This window comes from Aotus nancymaae, unplaced genomic scaffold (assembly GCF_030222135.1).
Source record: "Aotus nancymaae isolate 86718 unplaced genomic scaffold, 86718_ANA_hifiasm-v0.15.2.pri h1tg000010l, whole genome shotgun sequence".
Classification (NCBI taxonomy): domain Eukaryota; kingdom Metazoa; phylum Chordata; class Mammalia; order Primates; family Aotidae; genus Aotus; species Aotus nancymaae.
In genome coordinates, this window is record NW_026988421.1 from 13,626,229 (window position 1) to 13,653,214 (window position 26,986).

Here is a 26,986-nt window from a genome sequence, read left to right on the forward strand (position 1 = left end):
CCACCCCCTGCTGTCCCTCCCCTATTTCCCCCCTGCAGACCCCAGTGTGTGATGCTCTCCTCCCTGTGTCCATGTGTTCTCATTGTTCCACACCCACCTATGAGTGAGAACATGCGGTGTTTGATTTTCTGTTCTTGTGTCAGTTTGCTGAGAATGATGGTTTCCAGGTTCATCCATGTCCCTACAAAGGACACAAACTCATCATTTTTGATGGCTGCATAGTATTCCATGGTGTATATGTGCCACATTTTCCCTGTCCAGTCTATCATCGATGGGCATTTGGGTTGGTTCCAGGTCTTTGCTGTTGTAAACAGTGCTGCAATGAACATTCGTGTGCGTGTGTCCATACAGTAGAATGATTTATAATCCTTTGGATAAATACCCAGTAATAGGATTGCTGGGTCAAATGGAATTTCTATGTATGTGTCCTTGAGGAATCGCCACACTGTATTCCACAATGGTTGAACTAATTTACACTCCCACCAACAGTGTAAAAGTGTTCCTATTTCTCCACATCCTCTCCAGCATCTGTTGTCTCCAGATTTTTTAATGATAGCCATTCTAACTGGCGTAAGGTGGTATCTCAATGTAGTTTTGATTTGCATTTCTCTAATGACCAATGATGATGAGCATTTTTTCATCTTTGTTGGCCTCTTGTATATCTTCTTTTGTAAAGTGTCTGTTCATATCCTTTGCCCACTTTTGAATGGGTTTGTTTGTTTTTTTCTTGTAAATCTGTTTTCGTTCTTTGTAGATTCTGGATATCAGCCCTTTGTCAGATGGGTAGATTGCAAAAATTTTTTCCCATTCTGTTAGTTGCCAATTCACTCTGATGACTGTGCAGAAGCTGTGGAGTTTGATTAGGTCCTATTTGTCTATTTTGGCTTTTGTTGCCAATGCTTTTGGTGTTTTGGTCATGAAGTCCTTGCCTACACCTATGTCCTGAATGGTTTTGCCTAGGTTTTCTTCTAGAGTTTTTATGGTGTTAGGTCTTATGTTTAAGTCTTTAATCCATCTGGAGTTAATTTTAGTGTAAGGTATCAGGAAGGGGTCCAGTTTCTGCTTTCTGCACATGGCTAGCCAGTTTTCCCAACATCATTTATTAAACAGGAACTCCTTTCCCATTGCTTGTTTTTGTCACATTTGTCAAAGATCGGATTGTTGTAGATGTGTGGTGTTGCCTCCGAGGCCTGTGTTTTGTTCCATTGGTCTATATCTCTGTTTTGGTACCAGTACCATGCTGTTTTGATTACTGTAGCCTTGTAATATAGTTTGAAGTCTGGTAGTGTGATGCCTCCTGCTTTGTGGTTTTTTTTTTTTTTTTTTTTTTTGCTTAGATTTGGCTATGTGGGCTCTCTTGGTTCCATATGAAGTTTAAGGTAGTTTTTTCCAGTTCTGTGGAGAAGGTCATTGGTAGCTTGATGGGGATAGCATAGAATCTGTGAATTACTTTGGGCAGTATTTCCATTTTCACGATAGTGATTCTTCTTAACCATGAACATGGAATGTTTCTCCACCTGTTTGTGTCTTCTCTTATTTCATTGAACAGTGGTTTGTAGTTCTCCTTGAAGAGGTCCTTTACATCCTTTATTAGTTGTATTCCCAAGTATTTTATTCTCTTTGTAGCAATTGTGAATGGCAGTTTGTTCTTGATGTGGCTCTCTTTAAGTCTGTTATTGGTGTATAAAAATGCTTGTGATTTTTGCACATTGATTTTGTATCCTGAGACTTTGCTGAAGTTGCTTATCAGTTTCAGGAGATTTTGGGCTGAGACGATGGGGTCTTCTAGATACACAATCATGTCATCTGCAAATAGAGACAATTTGACTTCCTCCTTTCCTATTTGAATACCCTTTATTTCTTTTTCTTGCCTGATTGCTCTGGCTAGAACTTCCGATACTATATTGAATAGGAGTGGTGAGAGAGGGCATCCTTGTCTAGTGCCAGATTTCAAAGGGAATGCTTCCAGTTTTTGCCCATTCAGTATGATATTGGCTGTTGGTCTGTCGTAAATAGCTTTTATTATTTTGAGATACGTTCCATGAATACCTAGTTTATTGAGGGTTTTTAGCATAAAGGACTGTTGAATTTTGTCAAAGGCCTTCTCTGCATCTATTGAGATAATCATATGGTTTTTGTCTTTGCTTCTGTTTATGTGGTGAATTACGTTTATAGACTTGCATATGTAGAACCAGCCTTGCATCCCCAGGACGAAGCCTACTAGATCATGGTGGATAAGCTTTTTGATGTGCTATTGCAATCAGTTTGCCAGTATTTTATTGAAGATTTTTGCATCTATGTTCATCATGGATATTGGCCTGAAGTTTGCTTTTCTTGTTGAGTCTCTGCCGGGTTTTGGTATCAGGATGCTGTTGGTCTCATAAAATGATGTGGGAAGGATTCCCTCTTTTTGGATTGTTTGGAATAGTTTCAGAAGGAATGGTACCAGCTCCTCTTTGTATGTCTGGTAGAATTCGACTGTGAACCTGTCTGGACCTGGGCTTTTTTTGGGTGGTAGGCTCTTAATTGCTGCCTCAACTTCAGACCTTGTTATTGGTCTATTCAGGGTTTTGGCTTTTTCTGGTTTAGGCTTGGGAGGATGCAAGTGTCTGGGAATTTATCCATTTCTTCCAGGTTTACTAGTATATGTGCATAGAGATGTTTGTAATAATCTCTGATGATGGTTTGTATTTCTGTGGAATCTGTGGTGATATCCCCTTTATCATTTTTTATTGCATCTATTTGATTATTCTCTCTTTTCTTTTTTATTAATCTGGCTAGTGGTCTATTTTGTTGATCTTTTCAAAAAACCAGCTCCTGGATTTATTGATTTTTTTGTAGGGTTTTTCGTGTCTCTATCTCCTTCAGTTCTGCTGTGATCTTAGTTATTTCTTGTCTTCTGCTAGGTTTTGAGTTTTTTTGGTCTTGCTCCTCTAGCTCTTTCAATTTTGATGATAGGATGTCGATTTTAGATCTTTCCTTGTTTCTCATGTGGGCTTTTATTGCTATACATTTTCCTCTAGACGCTGCTTTAAATTTGTCCCAGAGATTCTAGTATGTTGTGTCTTCGTTCTCGTTGGTTTCAAAGAACATCTTTATTTCTGCCTTCATTTCATTGTTTATCCAGTCAACATTCAAGAGCCAGTTGCTCAGTTTCCATGACGCTGTGCGATTCTGAGTTAGTTTCTCAATTCTGAGTTCTAACTTGATTGCACTGTGGTCTGAGAGACTGTTATGATTTCCATTCTTTTGCATTTGCTGAAGAGTGATTTACTTCGAATTATGTGGTCAATTTTAGAGTAGGTGTGATGTGGTGCTGAGAAGATTGTATAGTCTGTGGATTTGGGGTGGAGAGTTCTGTAAATGTCTATTAGGTTTGCTTGGTCCAGGTCTGAGTTCAAGTCCTGGATATCCTTGTTAATTTTCTGTCTCGTTGATCTGTCTAATATTGACAGTGGGGTGTTAAAGTCTCCCACAATTATTGTGTGGGAGTCTAAGTCTCTTTGTAAGTCATTAAGAACTTGCTTTATGTATCTGGGTGCTCCTGTAGTGGGTGCGTATATATTTAGGATCATTAGCTCTTCTTGTTGCATTGATCCTTTTACCATTATGTAATGTCCTTCTTTGTCTCTTTTGATCTTTGTTGGTTTAAAGTCTATTTTATCTGAAATGAGAATTGCAACTCCTGCTTTTTTTTTTTTTTTTTTTTGCTCTCCATTGGCCTGGTAAATCTTCCTCCATCCCTTTATTTTTAGCCTTTGTGTATCCTTGCATGCGAGATGGGTTTCCTGGCTACAGCACACTGATGGGTTTTGGCTTTTTATCCAGTTTGTCAGTCTGTGTCGTTGGATTGGGGCATTTAGCCCATTTACATTATGGGTTAATATTGTTATGTGTGAATTTGATCCTGCCATTTTGATGCTAGCTGGCTGTTTTGCCCGTTAGTTGTTGCAGTTTCTTCATTGTGTTGATGCTCTTTACCATTTGGTATGTTTTTGGAGTGGCTGGTACTGGTTGTTTCTTTCTATGTTTAGTGCCTCTTTCAGGAGCTCTTGTAAAGCAGGCCTGGTGTTGATGAAATCTCTGAGTACTTGCTTGTTTGTAAAGGATTTTATTTTTCCTTCACTTATGAAGCTTAGTTTGGCTGGATATGAAATTCTGGGTTGAAAGTTCTTTTCTTTAAGGATGTTGAATATTGGCCCCCACTCTCTTCTGGCTTGTAGGGTTTCTGCTGAGAGATCTGCTGTGAGTCTGATGGGCTTCCCTTTGTGTGTAACCCGACCTTTCTCTCTGGCTGCCCTTAGCATTTTCTCCTTCATTTCAATCCTGATGAATCTGATGATTATGTGCCTTGGGGTTGCTCTTCTTGAGGAATATCTTTGTGGTGTTCTCTGTATTTCCTGGACTTGAATATTGGCCTGCCTTACTAGGTTGGGGAAGTTTTCCTGGATAATATCCTGAAGAGTATTTTCCAGCTTGGATTGAATCTCTGTCACATTCAGGTACACCTATCAAACATAGATTAGGTCTTTTCACATAGTCCCATATTTCTTGGATACTTTGTTTGTTCCTTTTTACCCTTTTTTCTCTAATCTTGCCTTCTCATTTTATTTCATTGAGTTGATCTTCGCCCTCTGATATCCTTTCTTCTGCTTGGTCAAATCAGCTGTTGAAACTTGTGTATGCTTTGCGAAGTTCTCGTGTTGTGTTTTTCAGCTCCATCAATTCACTTATATTCCTCTCTAAGTTGTTTATTCTTGTTAGCATTTCGTCTGGATTAGTTCTACTAAGAACTAAGGTTCTTAGTTTCTTTGCATTGGGTTAGAACATGTTCTTTTAGCTCACAGAAGTTTCTTATTACCCACCTTCTGAAGCCTGATTCTGTCAATTCATCACACTCATTCTCCATCTAGCCTTGTTCCCTTGCTGGTGAGGAGTTGTGATCCCTTGTAGGAGGAGAGGTGTTCTGATTTCAGGTGTTTTCATCCTTTTTGCTCTGGTTTCTTCCTATCTTTGTGTATTTATCCACCTGTTGTCTTTGTAGTCGTTGACTTTCAGATTGGGTCTCTGAATGGACGTCCAGTTTGTTGACGATGAAGTTATTTCTTTCTCTTTCTTACTTTTCCTTCTACCAGTCAGGCCCCTCTGCTGTAGGACTGCTGAGGTCCACTCCAGGCCCTGCTTGCCTGGGGATCACCTGCAGCAGCTGCAGAACAGTAAGGGTTGCTGCCAATTTCTTCTGCTATCTTTGTCCCTGAAGGATACCTGCCTGATGTCAGTCTGAGCTCTCCTTTATGAGGTGACTCTTTGTATATACAGGGATCAGGGAGCTGCTTGAGGAGACAGTCTGTCCTTTATAGGAGCTCAAGTGCTGAGCTGTGAGCTCCATTGTTTATTCAGAATTGCTGGGCAGGTACATTTAAGTCTGCTGCAGCAGAACTCATAAACCCCCCTTTTTTTTTTCCCAGGTGCTCTGTCCCGGGGAGTTACGGCTTTATTTATGAGTTTCTGTTGTGCTGCTGCCTTTTTCAGGGCTTCCCTGCCCAGCAAGGAGGCAGGCTAGTCACTGTCTGCCTGCAGAGGCTTTGCTGAGCTGCTGTGGGCTCCGCCCAGCTGCCGTGTGAACTTCCCTGCAGTCCTGTTTATATGGGTATAGTTAGAACTGCCTTGGCGGCCCATCTCTGTATTGGCAGACTCTCTCTCTAATGGCGAGCTGCCTCAGCAATGGCCGACTACCTCCGTAGTGGTGGAGTGCCTCAGTAATGGTGGATGCCCCTCCCCCACAGAGCTGGACCATCCCGGGTTCAGCTGTGCTTGCTGTGAAACTCTCAATCCAGAGTGTTTCAGATTGCTGTTTTTTTGTGGGGGTGGGACTAGCCGAGCCTGATCACCTGACTCCCTGCCTGAGAGCCTTTTTTTTTGTCTCCCAGGTGTGTTCCAGTCACCTGTTGAAAAGGCGCCAGGATCTGTGTGATTTCCTGTACGGCGACCCACTGTGCCGGCTGAAACAGCGGCACTGAGATTCGTGGCACTTTTTTGCCCGGGAATCTCCTGGCCTGGCTCCCTGTTTCAGTCCCCTTTTCTATTGGGCGACTCTGTCTTCCCCAAGCTCCAATCGCCAGCTAAAATGGTGCCCGGATGCGTGTATTTTGTACAGAGAACCGCCGCACCAGGGCGCTAGCCGAAACAGCCATGCCAGCCAAAACAGCCATGCCAGTGACCCATGGGGCTTCTCCTCCTGGGAATCTCCTGGTCTGTGGGCAATAAAAATCCATCTGGAAATGCGGCGTTCACTCACCCTCCGCGCTTTCGCTGGGAGCTGCAATCCTGAGCTGTTCCTAATCGGCCATCTTGAATCCGTCTCACCTTTGCACTTTCTTAACTGTCTTTTGAAAGAGCAAAAGTCTTTAATTATGTGAAATCCATTTTATAACTTTTTTAATATATAGGTTTGTACTGTTTGGGTCCCGTTTAAGAAATCTTTGCCCAACTCAATGTTATAAAGATTTTCTTCTGTATTTTCTTCTATAAATTTAATAGTTTTAGTCCTTAAGTTTAGGTCCATTTTCCTTTTCTCATACATTTTTACGTACTGTGTGAGTTGAAGTTCATTTTCCTAATCAGACATCTACTTGTCTCAGAATACCTTTTTCCTATTACTTAATCTAGCACCTTTGTCAAAAATAAATTGACCATCTAAGTGTTGGTCTATTTGTGGACTATCTTGTTCCATTAATCCATCTGTCTGTCATTAGACCAATACCATGCTGTCTTGATTTATCTAGCATATAGCAAGCCTTGAAATCAGGTAGTGTAAGACCTTCAGCCTTGTTATATTTAAGGAGTGTTTTGGCTGTTCTTGATCTTTTTCTTCTCCAAACGCCTGCAAGGATTTCGACTGGGATTGTGTTGAGTCTGTACATAAATTTAGGGAGAATTGTCATCTTAACAATAATGGTCTTCTTATGCATGAACCATGGTGTCTTCTCCATATATTTGTCTCCTTTAATTTCCCTTAAAATTCTCATGATAATGCAGTATAATTTGCAGTATATAGGTCTTACACAGCTTTCATTAAACTTAATCTAAAATATTTTTAATACTATTTTAATAGATTTGGGATTTTTAAAAATTTTTTAAATTATTTATAATTCTGTATAATTTATAATCCTAATTGTAGTAATTTTCTGATATATGGACACTCATTTGACTTTTGAATATTGACCTTGTAGTTTGTGACTTAGTTTCACTTAATAGCTATAGTTGTTTTGTAGATTTCTTGGAGTTTTCTATGTATGGGATCATAATATCTACAAATAAAGAAAGTGTTTTTTCTTCCCTTGCAATCTTTACACTTTGCCTTTTTTTTTTTATTACTGATTTTAACTTCCAGTACAGTGTTGAAGTGGTAAGAGCAGAAATCCTTGCTTTGTTACTGATCTGAGTTACAAAACAAAATCTTTAATCTTTGAATTTTGTGTTATTTGTAGATTTTTGTAGATGTCTAATCAGGTTTAGGAAGTTCTCTTATACTTTTAGTTTGCTGGGGGCTTTTATCATTAATGAATGTTGCATTTTGTTAATTTTTTTGCAGCTATGGAAATATGGCTTTCTCCATTGTTTTGTTAATACGGTAAATTACATTGGTTGATTCCTGACTGGTAAACCAACCTTGAATTCCTCAAATCATTTTCACTTGGTTATGATTATTATATTTTTTAATACATTGCTGGGTTGAATTTCCTAAAATGTTGTTAAATTTTGCATCTATTTTTGAACATTAGAGGGTTATAGATTAGTCTGTACTTGTATTAGAAAGTATAGATTAGTCTGTACTTCTGTTTTCTTGTTTTATGTTTGCCTTGTTTTATTTTTTCTTTAAGAATTCACTGATGAAGCAATCTAGCTCCCAGCAGGGAGGGGGTTTTTGTGTATTGGGAAGGAAGGCTTATAATTATGAATTTAATGTATATAATTGATAAAGGGGTATTCAAAGTCTCAGTCTTTTTGGGTTTTGGTGGTGGTGGTGGTTTTGTTTATTTGTTTGTTTTTGAGGCAAGGTCTAGCTCTGTTGCCCAGGCTGGAGTACAGTGATGCAATCATGGCTTACTCTAACCTCCACCTTGAGAGAATATGTTCTTAAGGGTTTTGTTAAAAGCCTTAATTGTGTACAGCACTTTACATTGTAAGGTGATTAATTGCTGTATCATAAGGCAGGAATTGAACACGTTTGGGGAGATTTAAACACATATTATGTGTTTTGGAGGGGCTTTGTGTTTTGTAAACCTTTAGGTATTTCAGAACTTGACCACATATCCCATTTCTTGAGCACAGTATGATTAAGATTTTCCTTAAAATAACAATTTTATAAAACCTGTTAACACCCAAATTAAAGAACAACTTCCAGTGAGGGTTCTTTTACCAGCCAATATCATTAGGTAGGAAAATTGAATTTCTGTCCAAGTTGGATTATATGTTAAAAGCAGTGCAGCCAGTGATATATTTGGATATTAGGGTATTTGGCAGAGTCCCTCATGAAATATCCTTGAAGAATGGGACTTAAGAAATGTGGACTGGAGAATAATACAATTAGACTGATTTGTAATTGAGCGCAATAAACACTAATGAATTCTTGTCATTAGCTGGTATGTAGTACTCTGCCTTTCTTTTTTTTTTAAATCAGTGGTTTGAATGAGGACAAATAGCATGATGGTGTTGTTGTTAGTTCACAGATGATGTTAATCTGGTATCCACATTCCTGAAAATTGGATGGCAGGTTTATTTAGAAAACAAAATCATCTTGATAGATTAGAACAGGGCATCTCATTAACAATGTAACTTTTTTTAAAAATCAAGATGGGATCTCACTGTGTTGCCCAGATTGGTCTTGAATTTCTGGTCCTCCCACCTCAGCCCTCCTGAGTAGCTGGGATTACAGGCATCCACCACCATGCCCAGCGCATGATAACTCTTAATAAAGTATAAATGTGAACTCTTTTCCTTTGCCTCTTCCCAAAAAAGAAACTTTAAGAACACACCAGCTGGGTGTGGTGGCTCACTCCTGTAATCCTAGCACTTTGGAAGTTGAGGTACGCAGATAGCTTGAGCCCAGGAGTTTGAGACCAGCCTGGACAACAATGGCGAAACCCATCTCTACACCAAAAATATACAAAAATATGCTGGGCATGGTGGTGCCTGCCTGTAGTCCAGCTGCTTGGGAGGTTGAGGTGAGAGAATCCCTTGATCTAGGAGGTGGAGGTTGCAGTGAGCCAAGATTGTGCCACTGCATTCCAGCCTGGGTGACAGAGTGAGATCCTGTCTCGAAAAAAAATAAAAGGATACACCATACAAAATGAAGTTTGCAAAGCACATATAATGACATAGATCATTTGCATTATATTTGAAAAAAGCAAGATTCAGAATTATATTCACAATTATAATTGTATTCACTATGTGTCAGTTTTATTGAGACAAGTCTCAATTTTGTGTTAAATATATATCAGAAAATATATAATACTAAGAATAGTTCTAGGTTGTATAATTAGGAATGGTTTTCTTTTGATTTTGCCTTTCTGTTTATTTCCCAATTTTCTACAGTGAGCATGGAGCAAGGAGTAATAATAAAACACATTGAAGATGAAGTGTGTAATTTTTTTGATGATTTAAATGTGTAGTCTAAGGGTAATTTGTATTGTTACAATAAAGATTTTCTCATTCCTTTATTTATCTTTAATAATAGTCACCATGATACAAAAGTCAGCATCAATTATGGTGCTCTCTGGACATAACAGTCTGTTACTGTTTTCTTCCTCTATTACTAGGAATCCATTGAATCTGTTTTCTTTTTATTTCCCTTCATCAAAGGTTGAATTAATAAAAGGGAATTTACAAAGTGTTGGACTTACACTTCGTCTTGTCCAGTCAACTGATGGGTATGCTGGGCACGTCATCATTGAAACTGTGGCACCAAACTCACCTGCTGCAATTGCAGATCTTCAGCGGGGAGATCGACTTATCGCCATTGGAGGTAATTATGCTAATATGCATTATACTTTACCTTTACAGATAAACTACAAAGTAGGTGTCAGGTTTTTCCTCCCTTCCTTTTTCCTTATTTCTACAATATGCACATGTTACTTTTATAATAGAAAGTAATAAACTTTATTATAAATAAAAACTTGAAGGAGGCCTTCAAAATACATTTAAAATGTATATGCCATTTTAGCTCTAATGCATAAATCTTTAAAATACTTTATGTTTAGACCACTTTTATATAACCACTCTAATCCTTCCCTCCCCACCTTCTACTACTCTATTTTTTCTTGAATGTGAAAGTAAGGGCAAGTGAACAGTTAGGTTACCTTTCTGTATGACTACCACTGTTGCTACTCTGAACCTAAAATTGGTAGTATTAGCACTACTGCCACCATCACTTAGGACTAGATAATGAGCAGTTGAGGAACTAACATGAGGGGCAGATACAATATACATTTATTGTTTTTTGTTTTTGTTTTTTTAAAAACACCTTGGAACATAACAGAAAAGCTTTTGTATGTCTCTTTTCCTATTGTTGTTTTTCTTCCCTGTACATAAATATATGCCCTTCCCAATTTTTGTTTAGGAAACAAAACTTTTTAAACTATGCATTTTTATAATAGTCTTTATTTCTTTTAGCAAGTTATAAATTTTGCCCACGTCAACAGATATTTTTCAAAACATTTTTCTGTAGCTTTGATTCATTTATATGAATATATAATGGTTTTTAAAATATTGGAATTGGTCATGGTTGAAATAAAATTGGCAAAATGTTATATTTGAAGCTCAAAATAGAATTCATTTTACTGTTTCCTCAACTTTTGAATATGTTTGAAATATTCCAAAAGAAAAATCCAGACTTGAATGACGAGAGAGGTACAATGGCAATCTCCACAAAACACTTGATGATTGGGGAATAGATGAGACAGCAGATTTTGAGTCATAGAAAATGAATTTAGATTGAGTTGAAGTTTTTGTCTACTGTAGGTCATTAGATGGACTCATTTTTCATTTATGCATATTTATGCATATGCATTTTTCATTATACATATTTTTCAATAATTTACGTTTTCCCTTTTAAAAATCTTAAACTAGGTGTGAAAATCACGTCGACACTGCAAGTGTTGAAGCTTATCAAGCAGGCTGGTGACCGAGTCCTGGTGTACTATGAAAGGCCTGTTGGCCAGAGTAATCAAGGTGCAGTGCTGCAAGATAACTTTGGCCAATTGGAAGAAAACTTTTTGTCAAGCTCATGCCAACCAGGTTATGAAGAGGAAGCTGCCGGGTTGACAGTAGATGCTGAAAGTAGAGAGCTGGATTCTGAATTTGAAGACTTGGCAAGTGATGTCAGAGCACAAAATGAGTTCAAAGATGAGGCACAATCATTAAGTCATAGTCCCAAACGTACTCCAACAACGCTTTCTATTAAACCCCTTGGAGCTATATCACCAGTTTTAAACCGTAAATTAGCTATAGGAAGTCACCCACTACCACCAAAAATTCAACCCAAAGATGGAAATAAACCTCCACCCTTAAAAACTTCTGAGATTACAGACCCAGCTCAAGTGTCAAAACCCACCCAAGGATCCACTTTCAAACCACCTGTGCCACCACGACCACAAGTGAAAGTTCCTTTGCCTTCCGCTGATGCTCCAAATCAGGCAGAACCAGATGTTCTTGTTGAAAAGCCAGAGAAGGTGCCGCCTCCTCCTCCTGTAGATAAATCTGCTGAAAAGCAAGCAAAAAATGTGGATCCCATAGATGATACAGCTGCATCTAAGCAGTTTTTAGCAAAGCAAGAAGTGGCCAAAGATGTCACTTCAGAAACTTCCTGCCCTACTAAGGATAGTTCGGACGACCATCAAACATGGGAATCATCAGAAATTCTTTATCGTAATAAGCTGGGAAAATGGACAAGAACCAGAGCATCTTGTTTGTTTGACATAGAAGCCTGCCACAGGTACTTAAACATTGCATTGTGGTGCAGGGATCCTTTTAAATTGGGAGGTCTCATCTGTTTGGGACATGTTAGTTTAAAACTTGAAGATGTGGCTTTAGGATGCCTAGCTACATCAAACATGGAATACCTTTCCAAATTCAGACTGGAAGCCCCTTCACCTAAGGCTATAGTCACTAGAACTGCACTGCGCAATCTGAGTATGCAAAAGGGATTCAATGACAAATTTTGCTATGGTGACATTACTATTCACTTCAAATATTTGAAAGAAGGAGAATCAGACCACCATGTAGTTACTAACATAGAGAAAGAGAAAGAACCCCATTTGGTTGAAGAAGTTTCTGCTCTCCCTAAAGAAGAACAATTTGTTGGACAGATGGGTTTAACAGAAAACAAACACAGTTTCCAGGATACTCAGTTCCAGAACCCAACATGGTGTGACTACTGTAAGAAAAAAGTTTGGACTAAAGCAGCTTCCCAGTGTATGTTTTGTGCTTATGTTTGCCATAAAAAATGTCAAGAAAAGTGTCTAGCTGAGACTTCTGTTTGTGGAGCAACTGATAGGCGAATAGACAGGACCCTGAAAAACCTCAGGCTGGAAGGCCAGGAAACCCTCTTAGGCCTCCCTCCTCGTGTTGATACCGAAGCTAGCAAGTCAGTCAATAAGACAACAGGTTTGACAAGGCATATTATCAATACTAGTTCTCGTTTATTAAATTTGCGTCAAGTCTCTAAAACTCGCCTTTCTGAACCAGGAACTGATCTCGTGGAACCTTCACCAAAACACACACCCAATACATCAGACAACGAAGGCAGTGACACAGAGGTCTGTGGTCCAAACAGTCCTTCTAAACGGGGAAACAACACAAGAATAAAGTTAGTGAGAAAAGAGGGTGGTCTGGATGACAGTGTATTCATTGCAGTTAAGGAAATTGGTCGTGATCTGTACAGGGGCTTGCCTACGGAGGAAAGGATCCAGAAACTAGAGTTCATGTTGGATAAGCTACAGAATGAAATTGATCAGGAGTTGGAACACAATAACTCCCTTGTTAGAGAAGAAAAAGAGACAACTGATACAAGGAAAAAATCACTTCTTTCTGCTGCCTTAGCTAAATCAGGTGAAAGGCTACAAGCTCTAACCCTTCTTATGATCCACTACAGAGCAGGCATTGAAGATATAGAAACTTTAGAAAGTCTGTCTTTAGACCAGCACTCCAAAAAAATAAGCAAGTACACAGATGATACAGAAGAAGACCTTGATAATGAAATAAGCCAACTAATAGACTCTCAGCCATTCAGCAGCATATCAGATGACTTATTTGGCCCATCCGAGTCTGTGTAACAGACAGGTCTATTTAAACTTTCAAATGAATGGGGTAAAGTTGCATCTAAAGTACCACAGATACAACCATGTTTAAATCCTCTTATGCACTTTGGCCTGCTTCTCCAGTTACTTGCTTGTGTAAGAACAAAAAGGAAAAGGTGGTTTTCCAGTAAAAACATGACCAGCTTACGAAATGGTTGTTTTGGATTGCATTTATAGCTATGCTTTTTGGGTTTATACTGGGAATTTATTTTTACTAATTTATTTTTAACTTTTCTAATTATGTAAGCTAACTTTTCATGTTTATGTATGTATGGTGTCCTCTTGTATTATTTTCCTTCCTCTTGGTTTTTGAATTAGTGTTAAATAGCATACCTACTGTCTAGATTCTTGAAATATTTTCATTTCCATCATGGTTATAACAAATTTGCTGCATGCCCAAACTGACAATAGCAATCATTGAGGGAACAGGTTTTGAAGCTTTCTTTTGTGTTATGAAGTTTATCGTCTCTACTTGCTTGAGATTTTTATTATTTTGAAGGTTTGGGGCTACTTTTTTGTTTTTGCCAAATGTATCATGAAAGCAGATGCTGCTGCTTTAGTCTGTTGTGCTGATTAAGTGAAAAAAGAAATTTTTTTTTACATATATTGCTTGCTTTCAATAATTCTATGAAATTTTTTTCTAAAGCTTTTGTGCAGCTGAAGTATGGTAAAAATATGGTGATTAATTTGAAGAGCTTACATTGAAAGACAACATAATAGGAAATAAATGTAGAATTCAGTTAGTCAAGAATTTTGTAGAGAGGATAACAAGACTTACTGAAAAACAGTAACGTAGCATTTTGAAATACCTTTTAAAATATTGATGCTTTCCTTTTAAATAGAAATTTAAAATTTATGATTAAAAGTTTAAACATTTATGATTATTTTTCATCAGTTCTCCCATAGGAAATAAAGCATGTGAAAGGGTAAAGTTTTGGAGGACTCTTTAAAATTACTGTGTTGATAACTAGTTTTGGCTGGTTTTGTTTTAGAAACATTTTCATGTAGGAGTATTCTGTGAAGGAGAGGAATCATGCAAAATGTATTTATTGCTTTATCTGGCATCTTACAGGCATAAAGGAATGGTAATCATTTTGAATACTTCTGTAGTTCAGACTATCTCCATTAAGAAAAGAAACACAAAAATAGACAGTATACGTACATAGGAATTGGGACCAGTTCTCTGAAAATGAAGATCTACTCACACTGGATCCATTTTACGGATCCCAGTAACCCTGACTGAGGGAAAACAAGTAAGCTTGACTGCTCTTGGGGTACCTTAATAGTTTCAGTCTGTTGTATACCTATAAAATAGACAAGTATATGTTTTTCCCTTGTGTCAGTAACTGCTATGATGATTGCTATATAGTGAAACTGACACGAATTTAAAACTAGATGGAGCAGCTTTTATTGCTAGCAGGGAAAAGCATAGTATAATATTACAGACTGTGGCCCAGGTCTGGAGTCCAGGACTCCATAAAAGAGTTTAAGTTCAAGCCCTTCCATTAATGAACTGTGCAAGCATAGGCAGTTACAAAAGGGCTCCATCCCACAGTTTACCCATCTCTAAAATGGGAATATTAATACTTTACCTATTTCACAGGATTGTTGTGAGGAAAATAGCATAACTGCAAAAGTGCTTTGGACAGTAAAAAGCTATACGAGTAAAAGGCATTATTTGTAAGAGTGAGAAAGACATTTTTGAGGGGAGAAAAGTTATTCCACTTTAAAAATCAATAGCCAAGTCTCATACCTTTTGTTACTTTATTAAGTAAAAATTTCAGGCATTAAATACCTTTCTTGGCCACATTTATAACAAAAACGTATCCCAGTGTACTTTATTAAAGTGTGATCTCTTATTTTAAAAGAATACTGCTATAGAAGACTTTACATACCAAATTCCCTGAAAGCTAAAATATTGTTCCATAACTAACACTTGAAGCAATCTGCTCAGTATGTAACCACATTTCATTTTATAAAAATAACTTACCATTGATAATCTGGAAGGTGGAGTACTTATAAGTAGCTGGTGTTTATTGATTAAACCATGGAAGTTTTAATGATACTCAAGCATGTTGCTGAAACTGATGCATTTGAAAAAGCTGTTGAAGTAATGCAAAACTGGTTTCATAAGAATCTACTCATGTTTTAAAAGTATGTAACTCCGCAGACCACATTTATAGAAAGCTCAGTAATGCTGCTAATGATATTTGTAAACTATACCTATAATGTAGTGCAATATTTTTATATTTCACTGGGAGAGGCAGTAGAGACATCATAGTTGTACTTTAGGGCAAGCAGGGGAACGCTCTGAATAGCCTATAGTAAGGTAAAAAGCTTCAATGAAAAAAAGCTGTATATTACATTACTGATGTAATCTTGCTGCCATGCTATGTATCAATAGCTAAAAACTAATAATAAAGATAAGACTATCACAGAAAACAAGAATATCCTCATTTGATGACATCTAAAAAAAGGTGATTGCTGCATCTCTATGGAATTATCTTCTGGTATAATTTGGCCATACAGAAAAGCATAACAAAGTCCACTTTTGCCAAACAAAATTGCTATTTTGCAGACTGCCCCAAAACATTTTTTTTAACTATTGTTTCCTTATGGATGATTAAGTTTATGGATTTTCTTTGGCTATGTATTAGTAATTAGACGTTAAAATAGGTTTTCTACATTGGTATTAGCTGAAGGAATGGGTTAGACAAACTGACCGACATTATACCATTATTAGCATCGTAATAGGCTATATTTCTTCATATTAAGCCTTATATTCAACATCAGAACTACTTGAAATATGTGGCTATTTTGTGATGCTGGGAGGAGAAAATACAACCTAAAAATTTTGAAGGGGTACTATCGTGTTCTAAATGTATAGCTGAATTTTTGGAAAGCAATTTGGAAATATTTGGCTCTTAATAGCTAATAAAATCTTAAGTTCCCTAAAAGTGAATAAATTTTAAATACATACTTTAAAAAATATTGTCCTAATTTCTAAATTGAGGTAACAGCTTTTCTTTCTTACGGGGAAAAAAAAAAAGAAAGGTTTCCCCTAATTCCTTTTGGGCCATAGATCCCCTTTTAAGATCTGATTAAAAAGATGTGGACTTTCACCCCAGGAAGATACCCATATGTGCACACCATTCAAAATGTATCTGATTTCAAGGGTTTTATGGAACTCCCCAGGGATTATGTCAAATGGCTGGATATTACAGCTATTTTCATCAGATATCATTATTGACAACCATCAGGACAATGTTTATAGATGCAAGGATAACTTGTTTTTTTTCCTCACACTGAATGTGGCTAGTTACATATCTCAATTTAAAATAAATTGTGGAAAGTCAAAAAAAAGTATGGTCAAGCTAACCTGATGTTGCTTTTACCTGATACCTACAAGCACAGTAAAATAGTATTTAATTAGATAGATATCCACAGTCAAAATACCTTTATCTTTTATTCCAACAACATTTGGTTTATAAAGGAATACAAATAGGCACAGTACATGGTTCAGAAGATTTATTAAGTAAACTTGCTAAAACATGGACAGATGCACTTAGCAGTCAAACAGTTGAATATTCATTGCTACCTCATTAAGGCTTTTATATCTGTATTACCAGGTACAAATATAAAAACCACCTCTGTTCAAAAAATAAATGTTCAGAGAGCTGTAGTTTGTTTTGGTACGTACATTTTAAAAAACACCTCTTTTCAGTCTTGCTAACCAAGAGTATTAGTCATATAAAAGAACTTATAATTGTTTTCCCCAAGTACAACATATCTTTTGCTCCCAAGACAGTTCTGAAGTTTTTATTTATATTTTATCTTATCCCAAGGGATCAATAGCAGGCATACCTTTGCCAGGCATTCTTGCAGAAAGACACAGAGCCTTAAAGGAGAAACTAAAATCGTAATAAAGTACACGGTATTGGGGTCAGGGAGAACCAAAAACCCTCAAAGAGAACCAATTTGTAGCACGTTCTTTTTTAAGGCTCTAGTCCTGTAGAAGTAAAAAACTAGCATGCCTTTTTAGCCATATGAGAGTTCCTCCAGAGCCATCTCCCAAAGTTGCAGACTTGGCCAAGTTGCCCAATGCCAAATAAGTGAGTTGGAAGCTTGTTTGCCTCAAACACAATGAAACAAAGGAAATGTTAGCTACTTTACTAGAGAATAAGAAAGCCACAAGATTGAGGAGTCTTTGTTCTAAAGTTCTTGGCTTCTTGATGTCCAAGTTAACACAAACACAATCTTAACAAAACTAATTTTTGTTTACGATTATAGAACTGCAGGATTAGCAAGTATTATTAGAGACATTTCACACTACACACAGTCATATCTCATACAAAACAACATAAATTGACTATGTTCACTAACAGTATTTGCTGTTATACTGAAAAGGCACATCAATGTTGTCATGCTTAGAAAAACTACACTGCACACTAGATAATATAGTTAACACATTTTTAGATGTTTCATTTTTCTTTTCTGCCTGATCATACTATTTTTACTTCTTAATACATGATTAGAGACATAATTTCATTCCTAATCTTCATTTAAAATTTGTCTTCACATTGATGTGAATAACTTTCACGAGTCTAAAAAAATGTTTCAGACAACCTAAAATAAATAGATCCCTAGAAAACACTTGGATGATCTGCAAACAGATCAAAGATATAGTCAGATATTCAAGTCAGAGCAGCTGTTACTAGCCTCTTGTTTCTTTTTCTAAAACTTGAAGTAGATGGCGGTAAACCTTATCATGTTTAAACCACCTTGACAGTATAAGGTACGTATACTCTCAATTTTCTTTCATCTAGTCAAGTATGCATCTTTCCCAGCTTTCAGTTCATAACAGTACGTTTGGTTGCTTTTCTCTGCTTTCAGAACATTTACTATTTTTCCCTTATTGGCTTTAATGTTTGCTGCCAACCACATAACATGTAGACATATAATTTATAACTCTCCCTTTCTAGGTAGGCGATTACGTAAAAAACTAACGCCAGCTAAGATTTATGGATCCAAAAGATAACTGACACAAGTGCTTGTCCTCTACACTTGAGATAACTAGCTCTTTAACTCATAAATGTATTGATAGTAACTACAAGTTAAATAACACTCATTCAGTGTCACTATATAAAAACATGCTGTCTTGATTCTGTTTTTCAGACTTCGTTCTAGTTTCTCTTTGTTGGAAGAGTCTCAGAGATAATATGTGCTTTAATTTTAAACACTCATTTCCAATATTCAGAAAAAAAAAGGTTTTTTGCCCAAGTGTTTGTTAATGTAAGTTAAAAAAAATTATATTTGGTTTGGATTCAAATATTTATAGATTTACATAATACCTATTTCATCAAAATATATTGTATGGTATTTAATAAAATCAAATACATAAAATAAAGTTTCGACACTATTTATACAAACCCCTAGAAAAGCTTCTTTTTCTTTATAAGGCTGTTGGCAATCGATCATAACCATGGAAAAGAAATAATAACCTTTGGTTTTACTCTTTCACCAGAAATGGATGGTTTGACTAAGTTCTGGATGAGTCGTGTCACTGGAAACACTGTTTTATACAATTAAATACTTTGATGACTTTTGAGGGTCTCAGTCACTTTCAGATTCTTCATCATCACCTATTGGATATGACTGGATATTATTCTGAGTGTACATTTTTGTTTTAATAGGACAGTTGTGATCCATGAGAATAGCCTAAAAGAGAACAAAGTGCAAATATATCAACTTCTTGTTTCATAAAGATCAGATGGTTTTAACCTACTGTTTTTAAGGATTATTAATTTGAAAGCCATGTACTGTTATTATTTGGAGCAATCACCAGGTGCCTGGCCTAAAAGACCTGTAGTTCTACACTCTAAAAGTTCCAGGCAATTGGAAACAGCCGAAGTGGTCTCTGCAGTATTTTCATTATACCTGTCAGGGGCCATAAGTCAACTCTGTGAACTTATACTCTATGAAGCAAGGGACAGGCAGGTTAGGTTTGTTATACTTAGAATCTTGGAATTGAGGTATGGTGATCCTGGAGGTCACCCAGTCCAACTTCTGTTTACAGACATCATTGTGACAACACACCTTGAAAGGATGTGCTCACTCCTTAATGAGAGAAGCTCTCATGAGAAATGTACCTAAGTCTAGACTACAACCCATTTCCATTGTTTGCATTCATGAATCTGGTTCTGTTATCTTTTTTTCTTTTTTGAAACAAGTTTTGCTTTGTCACCTAGGCTGGAGTGCACCAACCTCTGCCTTCTGGGTTCAAGCAATCTTCCCACCTCAGCCTCCCAAGTAGCTGAGATTACAGGTGTGTACCACCACGCCCAGCTAATTTTTTTGTATCTATCTCTAGTGGAAACGGAATTTCACCATGTTGGCCAGGCTGGTCTCAAATTCCTGACCTCATGTGATCCGCCCTCCTCAGCTTCCCAAAGTGCTGGGACTATAGACATGAGCCACTGCACCCGGACAGTTCTGATATCTTCACAGGCTACCTTTACAATCTTTTGTTGTTTTTTTGAGACACAGTCTCACTCATGCCATAGTGCAATCTCAGCTCACTGCTGCTTCCTGGGCTCAAGCCATCTTCCCACCTCAGCCTCCCAAGGAGCTGGGACTACAGGCGTGTGCCACCAAGCCTGGCTGAGTTTTATTTATTTATTTATTTAATTTATTTATTTATTTATTTAATGTATGTATTTATTTAGAGATAAGATCTCACTATATTGCCCAGGCTGCCCGAACTCCTAGGCTCAAGTGATCTTCCTGCCTCAACCTCCCAAAGTGGTGGGATTACAGGTACAAGTGACCATGCCTGGCCCCCAATCTTTTAAGATATTGTCATGGCCCATAGATTTTTTTCTTAGGCAAAACATGCTAGAGCTTTTATTTTTTCACACATGTGATTTCCAGACTACCTCTCCTCAAATCCTGGCTGTCCTCTAGCTTAAAAACATGATTTTAAAAAAAAATCTGATGAGCATGAAACTCTCGTGTCCTCCTTTATTGTTACTAAAAATGTAAAAACTTTCACAAAAACATGCTGCTCTGCTTTCAAACCAGATTCTCAAATAAGTATTTGCATATATTTGATAACACAGCTGACATTATCATGCCAAGACCATGCTAAGCATTTTAGAGGCAGCTTTCTTTTTGTGGATGGCTCTGATAGTTGTTCCATAAAGCCCTTCCAGCAACAGCTGTTTTTTGTTTTCTGAATAACCCTTTGTGGGAAGTGAGAAAACAGGCGCAGAGCAGTTAAGGAATTTGACCAAGGGATGTACAGCTAGAATGGAGCAGACAGGAGCCACTTGCAGCACTCCACGGTAGCTGGATGAGCACAGAGGACGGCAAGGGCATTATGTGCAACTAAAATGAGTTATCAGGTATGTCTTGAGTTTTTCTCCATGTGAACTACTCCCCTAATATTTTTTTTGCAGTTTGCAAATCTAATAGATTAAAATGTATCTGATGTTAGCCTATTGCAGCCCATCTTGTCTGTTAGCTGTTACTCCCAGCTCTTGTCCCCAGATTTGATAAGACATCACTCAGTGCTTAACCCATTTATCATTTCCCAAGACATTCTCCAATGATCTGTGTAACATGTGAAGATAAGGACTTCCTGGCCCTCTAGGTTAGGCTGCCAGCTCAACCTGTCAGCTTCTAACTTAACTGTTTCTTTTTATGCTTCTTGCCTAGTGATTCAATAAAGAGCTCAATTTTTAAAATAAAATAATGGCGGCACTAGACTTTGTACATCAGGTCCATTCTCCCCTTGTGACACAAAGGTTTAACCCCCCTAATAACTAGATGTCTCATCTCCCAAGATTAATGATTCTCGAGGAAATGTAGGGATGGAGAGATGGAGCTGGTTAAGAAATGAAAGTCCAGGACCCTGTCCTAACATGACAGTGATGTCAACAAACTTTGAGAAACACTGCCCTAGTTACATGGCATTATCTAAGACTACAGCACTGTCATCTGGCTGACAGCAGCTGACGGGACACCTATTAGGTGTTGCATATCAGTGCCCTTAAGGTCCTATCACAGCATCTTAGTTACCTCCCTGCATGGGCAAGGACAGGGACTCCAGGGTCCCAGGTGGAGTGCTCACTTCTGGTTCAGTGCCCAGGGAAAGCCATCCTGTAGAGGCAGGAGTTGAGGTAAACCCTGAAAGATGGGAAAGAGTTGGACAGCAAGGGAGGTGGCAATGAGTAAAACATGAGTTATTTATCATGCAGGACACTAAGCCAGCCAGCCTGGCCACCACAGAGATCTGCTGAGGAGGCACAGTGAGATACCAGTTGGGACGCCTAACCAGAACACAGGGCATGGGGCCTTGATCCTTGCATGGCCCCCAGGCAGCCAGGTCACTCATAAAGAATGGCCATCACTATCTTATTCCTAATTGACTTCCATCTCTTGGCTCATCCACATTAGACCTGAATTGTATGACTACATCCATCTTAAGAACCCAGGAACCTAGGACTGGGCACATGATATGAATGCAACAAAAAACTGCATTGCAGGAAAAGCAGTTCAGTCAGATTGATTATTTGGCATTATGCAGACTTAACTGATCAGCATTTGTCAATTCACTCAAACCATATTTGTTAACAGCCTGTTTCAGGTAAAAGTTTCCTCCTTGAAATGTTCTGTAGCCTTTAAAACATAGCTTACTGGCTTCCAAACCTCTCGAAAGATTTATTGTGCAATAATTGTACTTTAAAAAAAGTTATACATGACTAAATAAGCCAGATGGCATGTAATGTTTCAAAAGCACCATGAAGAAAGAGGCATGAACAGCATCAAGAGGGTCAGTCAGTTGCATGGGGAGCAAGTCGGACGGCCACAGTGCAGGCAGGTAAATTAAACCTGCTCTCCACATACTGCTGGGGGGAGGAAGATGTATTCAACGCTCAACCGAAGAGAAAATCAATGGGAAGGGATTGGCATTTGAATTCAGAGCAAAGTCCACTTATTAAGAGGTGAGCCCCGGCCCCTCCAAATGCCCCTTTCATGAGTCAGTATCTCCTAAGTGGCAAAAAACAAGCAAACAAAAAAACATGGTGGACCAAATGAAAAGTCAAAGTAATACAAATATGAAGCTGGGGTAGTGAACCCATAAAAGCATTAAAAGGTAAGAGCTCCAGTCTTCAAGATTTTGGTAGGTACCAGGCCTTCTGACTAGGAAAGTTTTATTCTCTTCAATGTAACTAGAAAAACAATGATGGTTTTGCATCCACTATTTAAATCCCTGCAAAGGGACAAATTTCTATAAACAACTTATAATATGCAGAATGTATTCTATCTCAGCAGCCTCCGGCCATCCCATCTTTGCCCCATCCATGGCATCCAGAAAACAGAGCTGTTGCTGGAAGGGCTTTATGGAATAACTATCAGAGCCATCCAGAAAAAGAAAGCTGCAGTCCTCAAACCACCTAATTTCTTGTCTGGGCAACAACTAGAAACTTCAAGAGTAAAATTAACAAGTGCGCCCTGTCTTTAAAAATAATTCTTCAACCCGGGAAAAAAAATTCACAACACAGCTATTCTCAACTGGGAATTTTGAGACTGAAGCACTACCATGTCTTATAACAATTTTCCTCAAATGGTAATGTTGATATCTCCTATATGAGCAGAGGGACCTGAGTAACAGGTTTTTTCCTCCACCTGTACTGATAAAGCTGATTATAAAAAATGGAAAACCAATAAACCAGATGGAAGATAACTCACATGCTCACAAACTAGTTCATGATTCTATGACTTGTGATACATGAAAATAGCATTAGATCCTACAATATAAAACAGCCTAAGTCCAAACACCTTGTTATCAGGATGCTGTCTGATGGAAGAATTATTTGCTAAGAGTCATATGCCTTCTGGCTCTCACATCCCCAAGCATTTGGCAACTGCTCATCCTGAACGCCAGCACTTGTCTGCTCTGGGGTTTCTCAAGTGCACGGTCATCGATTCTTCCTCCTCCCTCACACACGGCAGTACTGCCTGCGTGCCCCCTTATCATTAGGTGCTGTCGGCCGCCACCGCTGGCTTCCTGCTCTGCTTGCACAATGAGTAGGCAGCAGCTGCTGGTCGCCACTCGCAAATGTCACCATTAGGCCACTCAAATGGCATCTGACATGATGCCTTCAATTATGGGCATCATTGATGGGCACTGAGATGCATACTTTCTCAAGTGTTTAATGATTTATCTTGCTAGGTGCTTATTAAGGGTGGTAACATCTCACAGTGAAAGTGGCTTTCTGGAAACCTATAATTCTTACTGTTTTGCCTTTCAAGATCACCTCTTTCACTTCCTTCAGCATTAAAAAAAAAAAAATGAGCTAAAGTGTTCGTTTAAATTGGGAAAAGGGAGGGGTACTGAGGCCTCCCTTCTGCTAGTCCTTCTGCAGAACACAGTGGTAGTTGTCTGGGCAAACACGTTCCCTGCTCATCCTCTGACCTCCTTCATTTCCCAAAGGCCGCAGATAAGCCATCAGGCTGCTGTTTACAAACGGACACCACAACGGCCACTAATGTTTGCCAGCTTGGCAAGGGGATCTCATTCAGCAGTTCTGGGGTCTGTATAGCAAAAGGAAACTCACATCACAGAGGGGAAAAAAAGAGAGAAAATTCAGGTATTGCTGGACTGACAGGGCAAGATAGACAAGTAGGAAAGAGTGGGGTGATATTGGAAGTAGGAACACACTTTTTGAGCCATAGGGCCAATCACTCTTTGGGATTCTTTCATTTAATCCTCACAACAGCCCTAGGTGGTAGATGTTATCATTTTTCCATTCAATAGAGGAGGAAACTAAGACTCATAAGCCTCTACATGGCGGGGCGGTTTGGCTCCCAGGCCCATGCTAGCCCTTAACTATCTCCCAGGAGTCTTCAGTCTCCTGGGCTACAGGAGCATTTGTAGCTGATTTTATACATGCACACAGATGCGCACACAGATACACACACACATATATACACATATATACAGTTTTTGGTCAAACACATTGAGCGTAACCTTCATTCAGCCTTAATCACACTATTATTGTGGCAACAGAATGGCAGTTTTCAGTTGTGCTGATAATTTTCTGACTCCATTCGGGCAAGGTATTGTGCTAGGGCCAGCCAATCAAAGACACATCTGGAATTGACACACCCAAGCTGGAAAGCAGGTGTCTCCTAAGAGAAGTCTGAGAAAATGCTGTGGTTTTCAGAGCTAGGGAAGCATCTAAGCAAGCGGAGGGAAGGACAAGGGGATGGCTTCTGTCTGAGTTATTTCCACAGCACCTTCCACACTTTTTCCAGGAGTCAGATGGGCCATGCATTACTCAAAAGTATCTAGGTTAAATCTTATTGAAAATAAAGAGCACAAGGCCAGGGCCCAGTGCTTAATATATTTTAAAATATGCAGAATGAATTAATGAATGTAAAAAACACCTGAGACAAACATAGGCTGCATATAATCTTATTTTAAGGTTTGTCTTTAAATCTCCTTTGGGGAAAACCATCAAAGGGCAGTTCAGGAAATACCAAAGCATTAAGATGCATTCCGTTCCACTGTCAGAAAGACCTTCCGATGTACTTCCAAGAGAATGTTACAGACAAACCTCACTTCTATTCACAAACACAAAAATGCCATGTCCTCTTGTTCATCTCATTCATCCTTAATCCAAGACATTCTCCTTTCACCTGAACAAATAACTATCAGCATTTGCTATTTTAAAAACTGGCAACACCAGAAAAGAAGGGTGATCAGAAACACTGAGTTTCTCCTTGCTGGGTAAGGTAAATACCTTAGAAAGGCTAAAAGGAGTCACACATTTCAAAATTCAAATTTTGAATCAGTTAATTTGAACTTGTTCAAAAGAGGGACACTTTATATGCTATATCTTGCCTGTGGCTATAAGTTTGGTCATAAAGTTATGAACTAAATAGTTTTATGTGTTCACGTATACCCCAAAGTACACATACAATGATTTTTCCATAAAAATCCTAAAATCATCTCCAAAATTCTACATACAGTAAGAACAAGACAGCAACCATTACTGGATGCTGTAAGGGTTAGGAGAAAAGCAGCACCACAAATGGCTCACCTTGGGTGTGAGTACAGGAGGCAGAAAGATTGTGTCCAAGATTTTCAAAACCATAGAAAATCAAATTGAATGACTACAGGTTTATACTGGGCTGACAAAAGAGCAACACCGATGCTGATCTATGTACAAAGATAATTTCATTCTCCCAGTTTATAAACATAAGCTTGAAAGAAATAACTCTCACGGTAATAAAAAAAATATATGAAAGAAGTAACTGCTCTATGTGGTACAAACCAAAAAGAATTCTCACCATTTATGTTTGGAGGCTTTAAAATAAAACCATGAGGAAGTTAACAGAAAAGCCATGCTAAAATGATCAAGAAATGGTAAGAAAAATTTTCTTACCATTTTTTCTTCTTTGGCAGGTGGACTTCGAAGAAAAAAGCAGAGAGGAGCAAAAAGAATATCAATTATTCCAATAATTGTCATGAGCCATGGAAATCCAATTGCCTTTGCAATGGCACCACCAGCAGAAGGACCTTTCAGGAAATAGAGAATTAGATAAAGCTTTTTCCAAATGTCTTATAGACTGAAAGATGCAAAGGTTTAAATAATTTTAGTAGACATTATCTGTTGTTCATTGAGGTAAAAGGTTGTTATGAAAAGCCAATGTCCTTACCTATAGCATACCCCATACAAAATGCCACATCTGCAATAGCGTACACACTCCCATAGACGGACACGTGCCGCAGGTCTACGAGGTAGCCCATGATGGGCATCATTGATGAATCCACCATTCCTGAGGACAGTCAGGGAACACAGTGTATAGAAACAGATGTAAACCCAAAATGGGCTGAATATCAGGGACTGTGTCCTAAACTCACGACCCTGCCAGCTCTTCTCCTTCTGTCATCACCACCTGCAAGACTTGGGTGATAACAATCTTTGAGTAGAAAGCACAAAGAAAGCCTTTTCTGACCCCCAGAGGTCAGTTTCCCCTCGTATACAGAGGTTCTCTCACAGCATCAGTCTCAATTGTCATTCATTTTTCAATTCTTTGCTAAATGCCCAACTCTCTGTTGGTTTTGTTCACCTGTGTCCCCGGCACCTTGTACATATTAGGAAGCAGCAAGCACCATTTCAATGAAAGAAATTTCCCTCATCTGCCTGCCACTAACGCACATGGAGGGGAGGGTGCCAAACATCTGAGTCCCTGCCAATGTGTTCAGAGACACTGGCTCATGGCAGCCAGTCATGAGCATCCCCATTTTATAGATGAGGAAACCTATATTCAGAGAGGCAAGGCTTGACCACACTCACTGAGCCGGGGAATCTGAGTCAGGAACTCTGAACATACACCCTCTTTATGCTACCTGCTCCCCACTATTCAAGAGACGAGATTCTAATGCTGGTTGAGATTGTTGCTGGAGTGTGTGTATGTCTATGTGTGTATGTATGTGTGTGTGTATGTATATGTATGTGCCTGTGTGTGTATATATCTGTGTATGTGTGTGTGTTTGCATATGTATGTGTCTATGTGTCTGTGTGTCTGTGTATATTTGTGTATGTGTATGTATA

The 26,986-nt window shown here is 38.4% G+C and overlaps 2 protein-coding genes across 2 annotated transcripts in view; one reads left to right on the forward strand and one right to left on the reverse strand.

Moving 5' to 3' along the window:
• Positions 1-18,969, forward strand: part of PDZD8 (PDZ domain containing 8) — a 112,394-nt gene extending 93,425 nt beyond the window's left edge. Inside the window, exons 4-5 of the mRNA XM_012448041.3 lie at positions 9,865-10,027; positions 11,131-18,969. Coding sequence (XP_012303464.1) covers positions 9,865-10,027; positions 11,131-13,334 — 2,367 coding nt within the window. The 3' untranslated portion in view covers positions 13,335-18,969. The remainder of the gene's footprint in view (positions 1-9,864; positions 10,028-11,130) is intronic.
• The window catches only part of SLC18A2 (solute carrier family 18 member A2), a 39,125-nt gene continuing 29,010 nt past the window's right edge, over positions 16,872-26,986 (reverse strand). The window contains exons 14-16 of the mRNA XM_012448042.2: positions 26,088-26,207; positions 25,814-25,947; positions 16,872-19,076 (exon numbers count right to left, since the gene is read on the reverse strand). Coding sequence (XP_012303465.1) covers positions 18,972-19,076; positions 25,814-25,947; positions 26,088-26,207 — 359 coding nt within the window. The 3' untranslated portion in view covers positions 16,872-18,971. The remainder of the gene's footprint in view (positions 19,077-25,813; positions 25,948-26,087; positions 26,208-26,986) is intronic.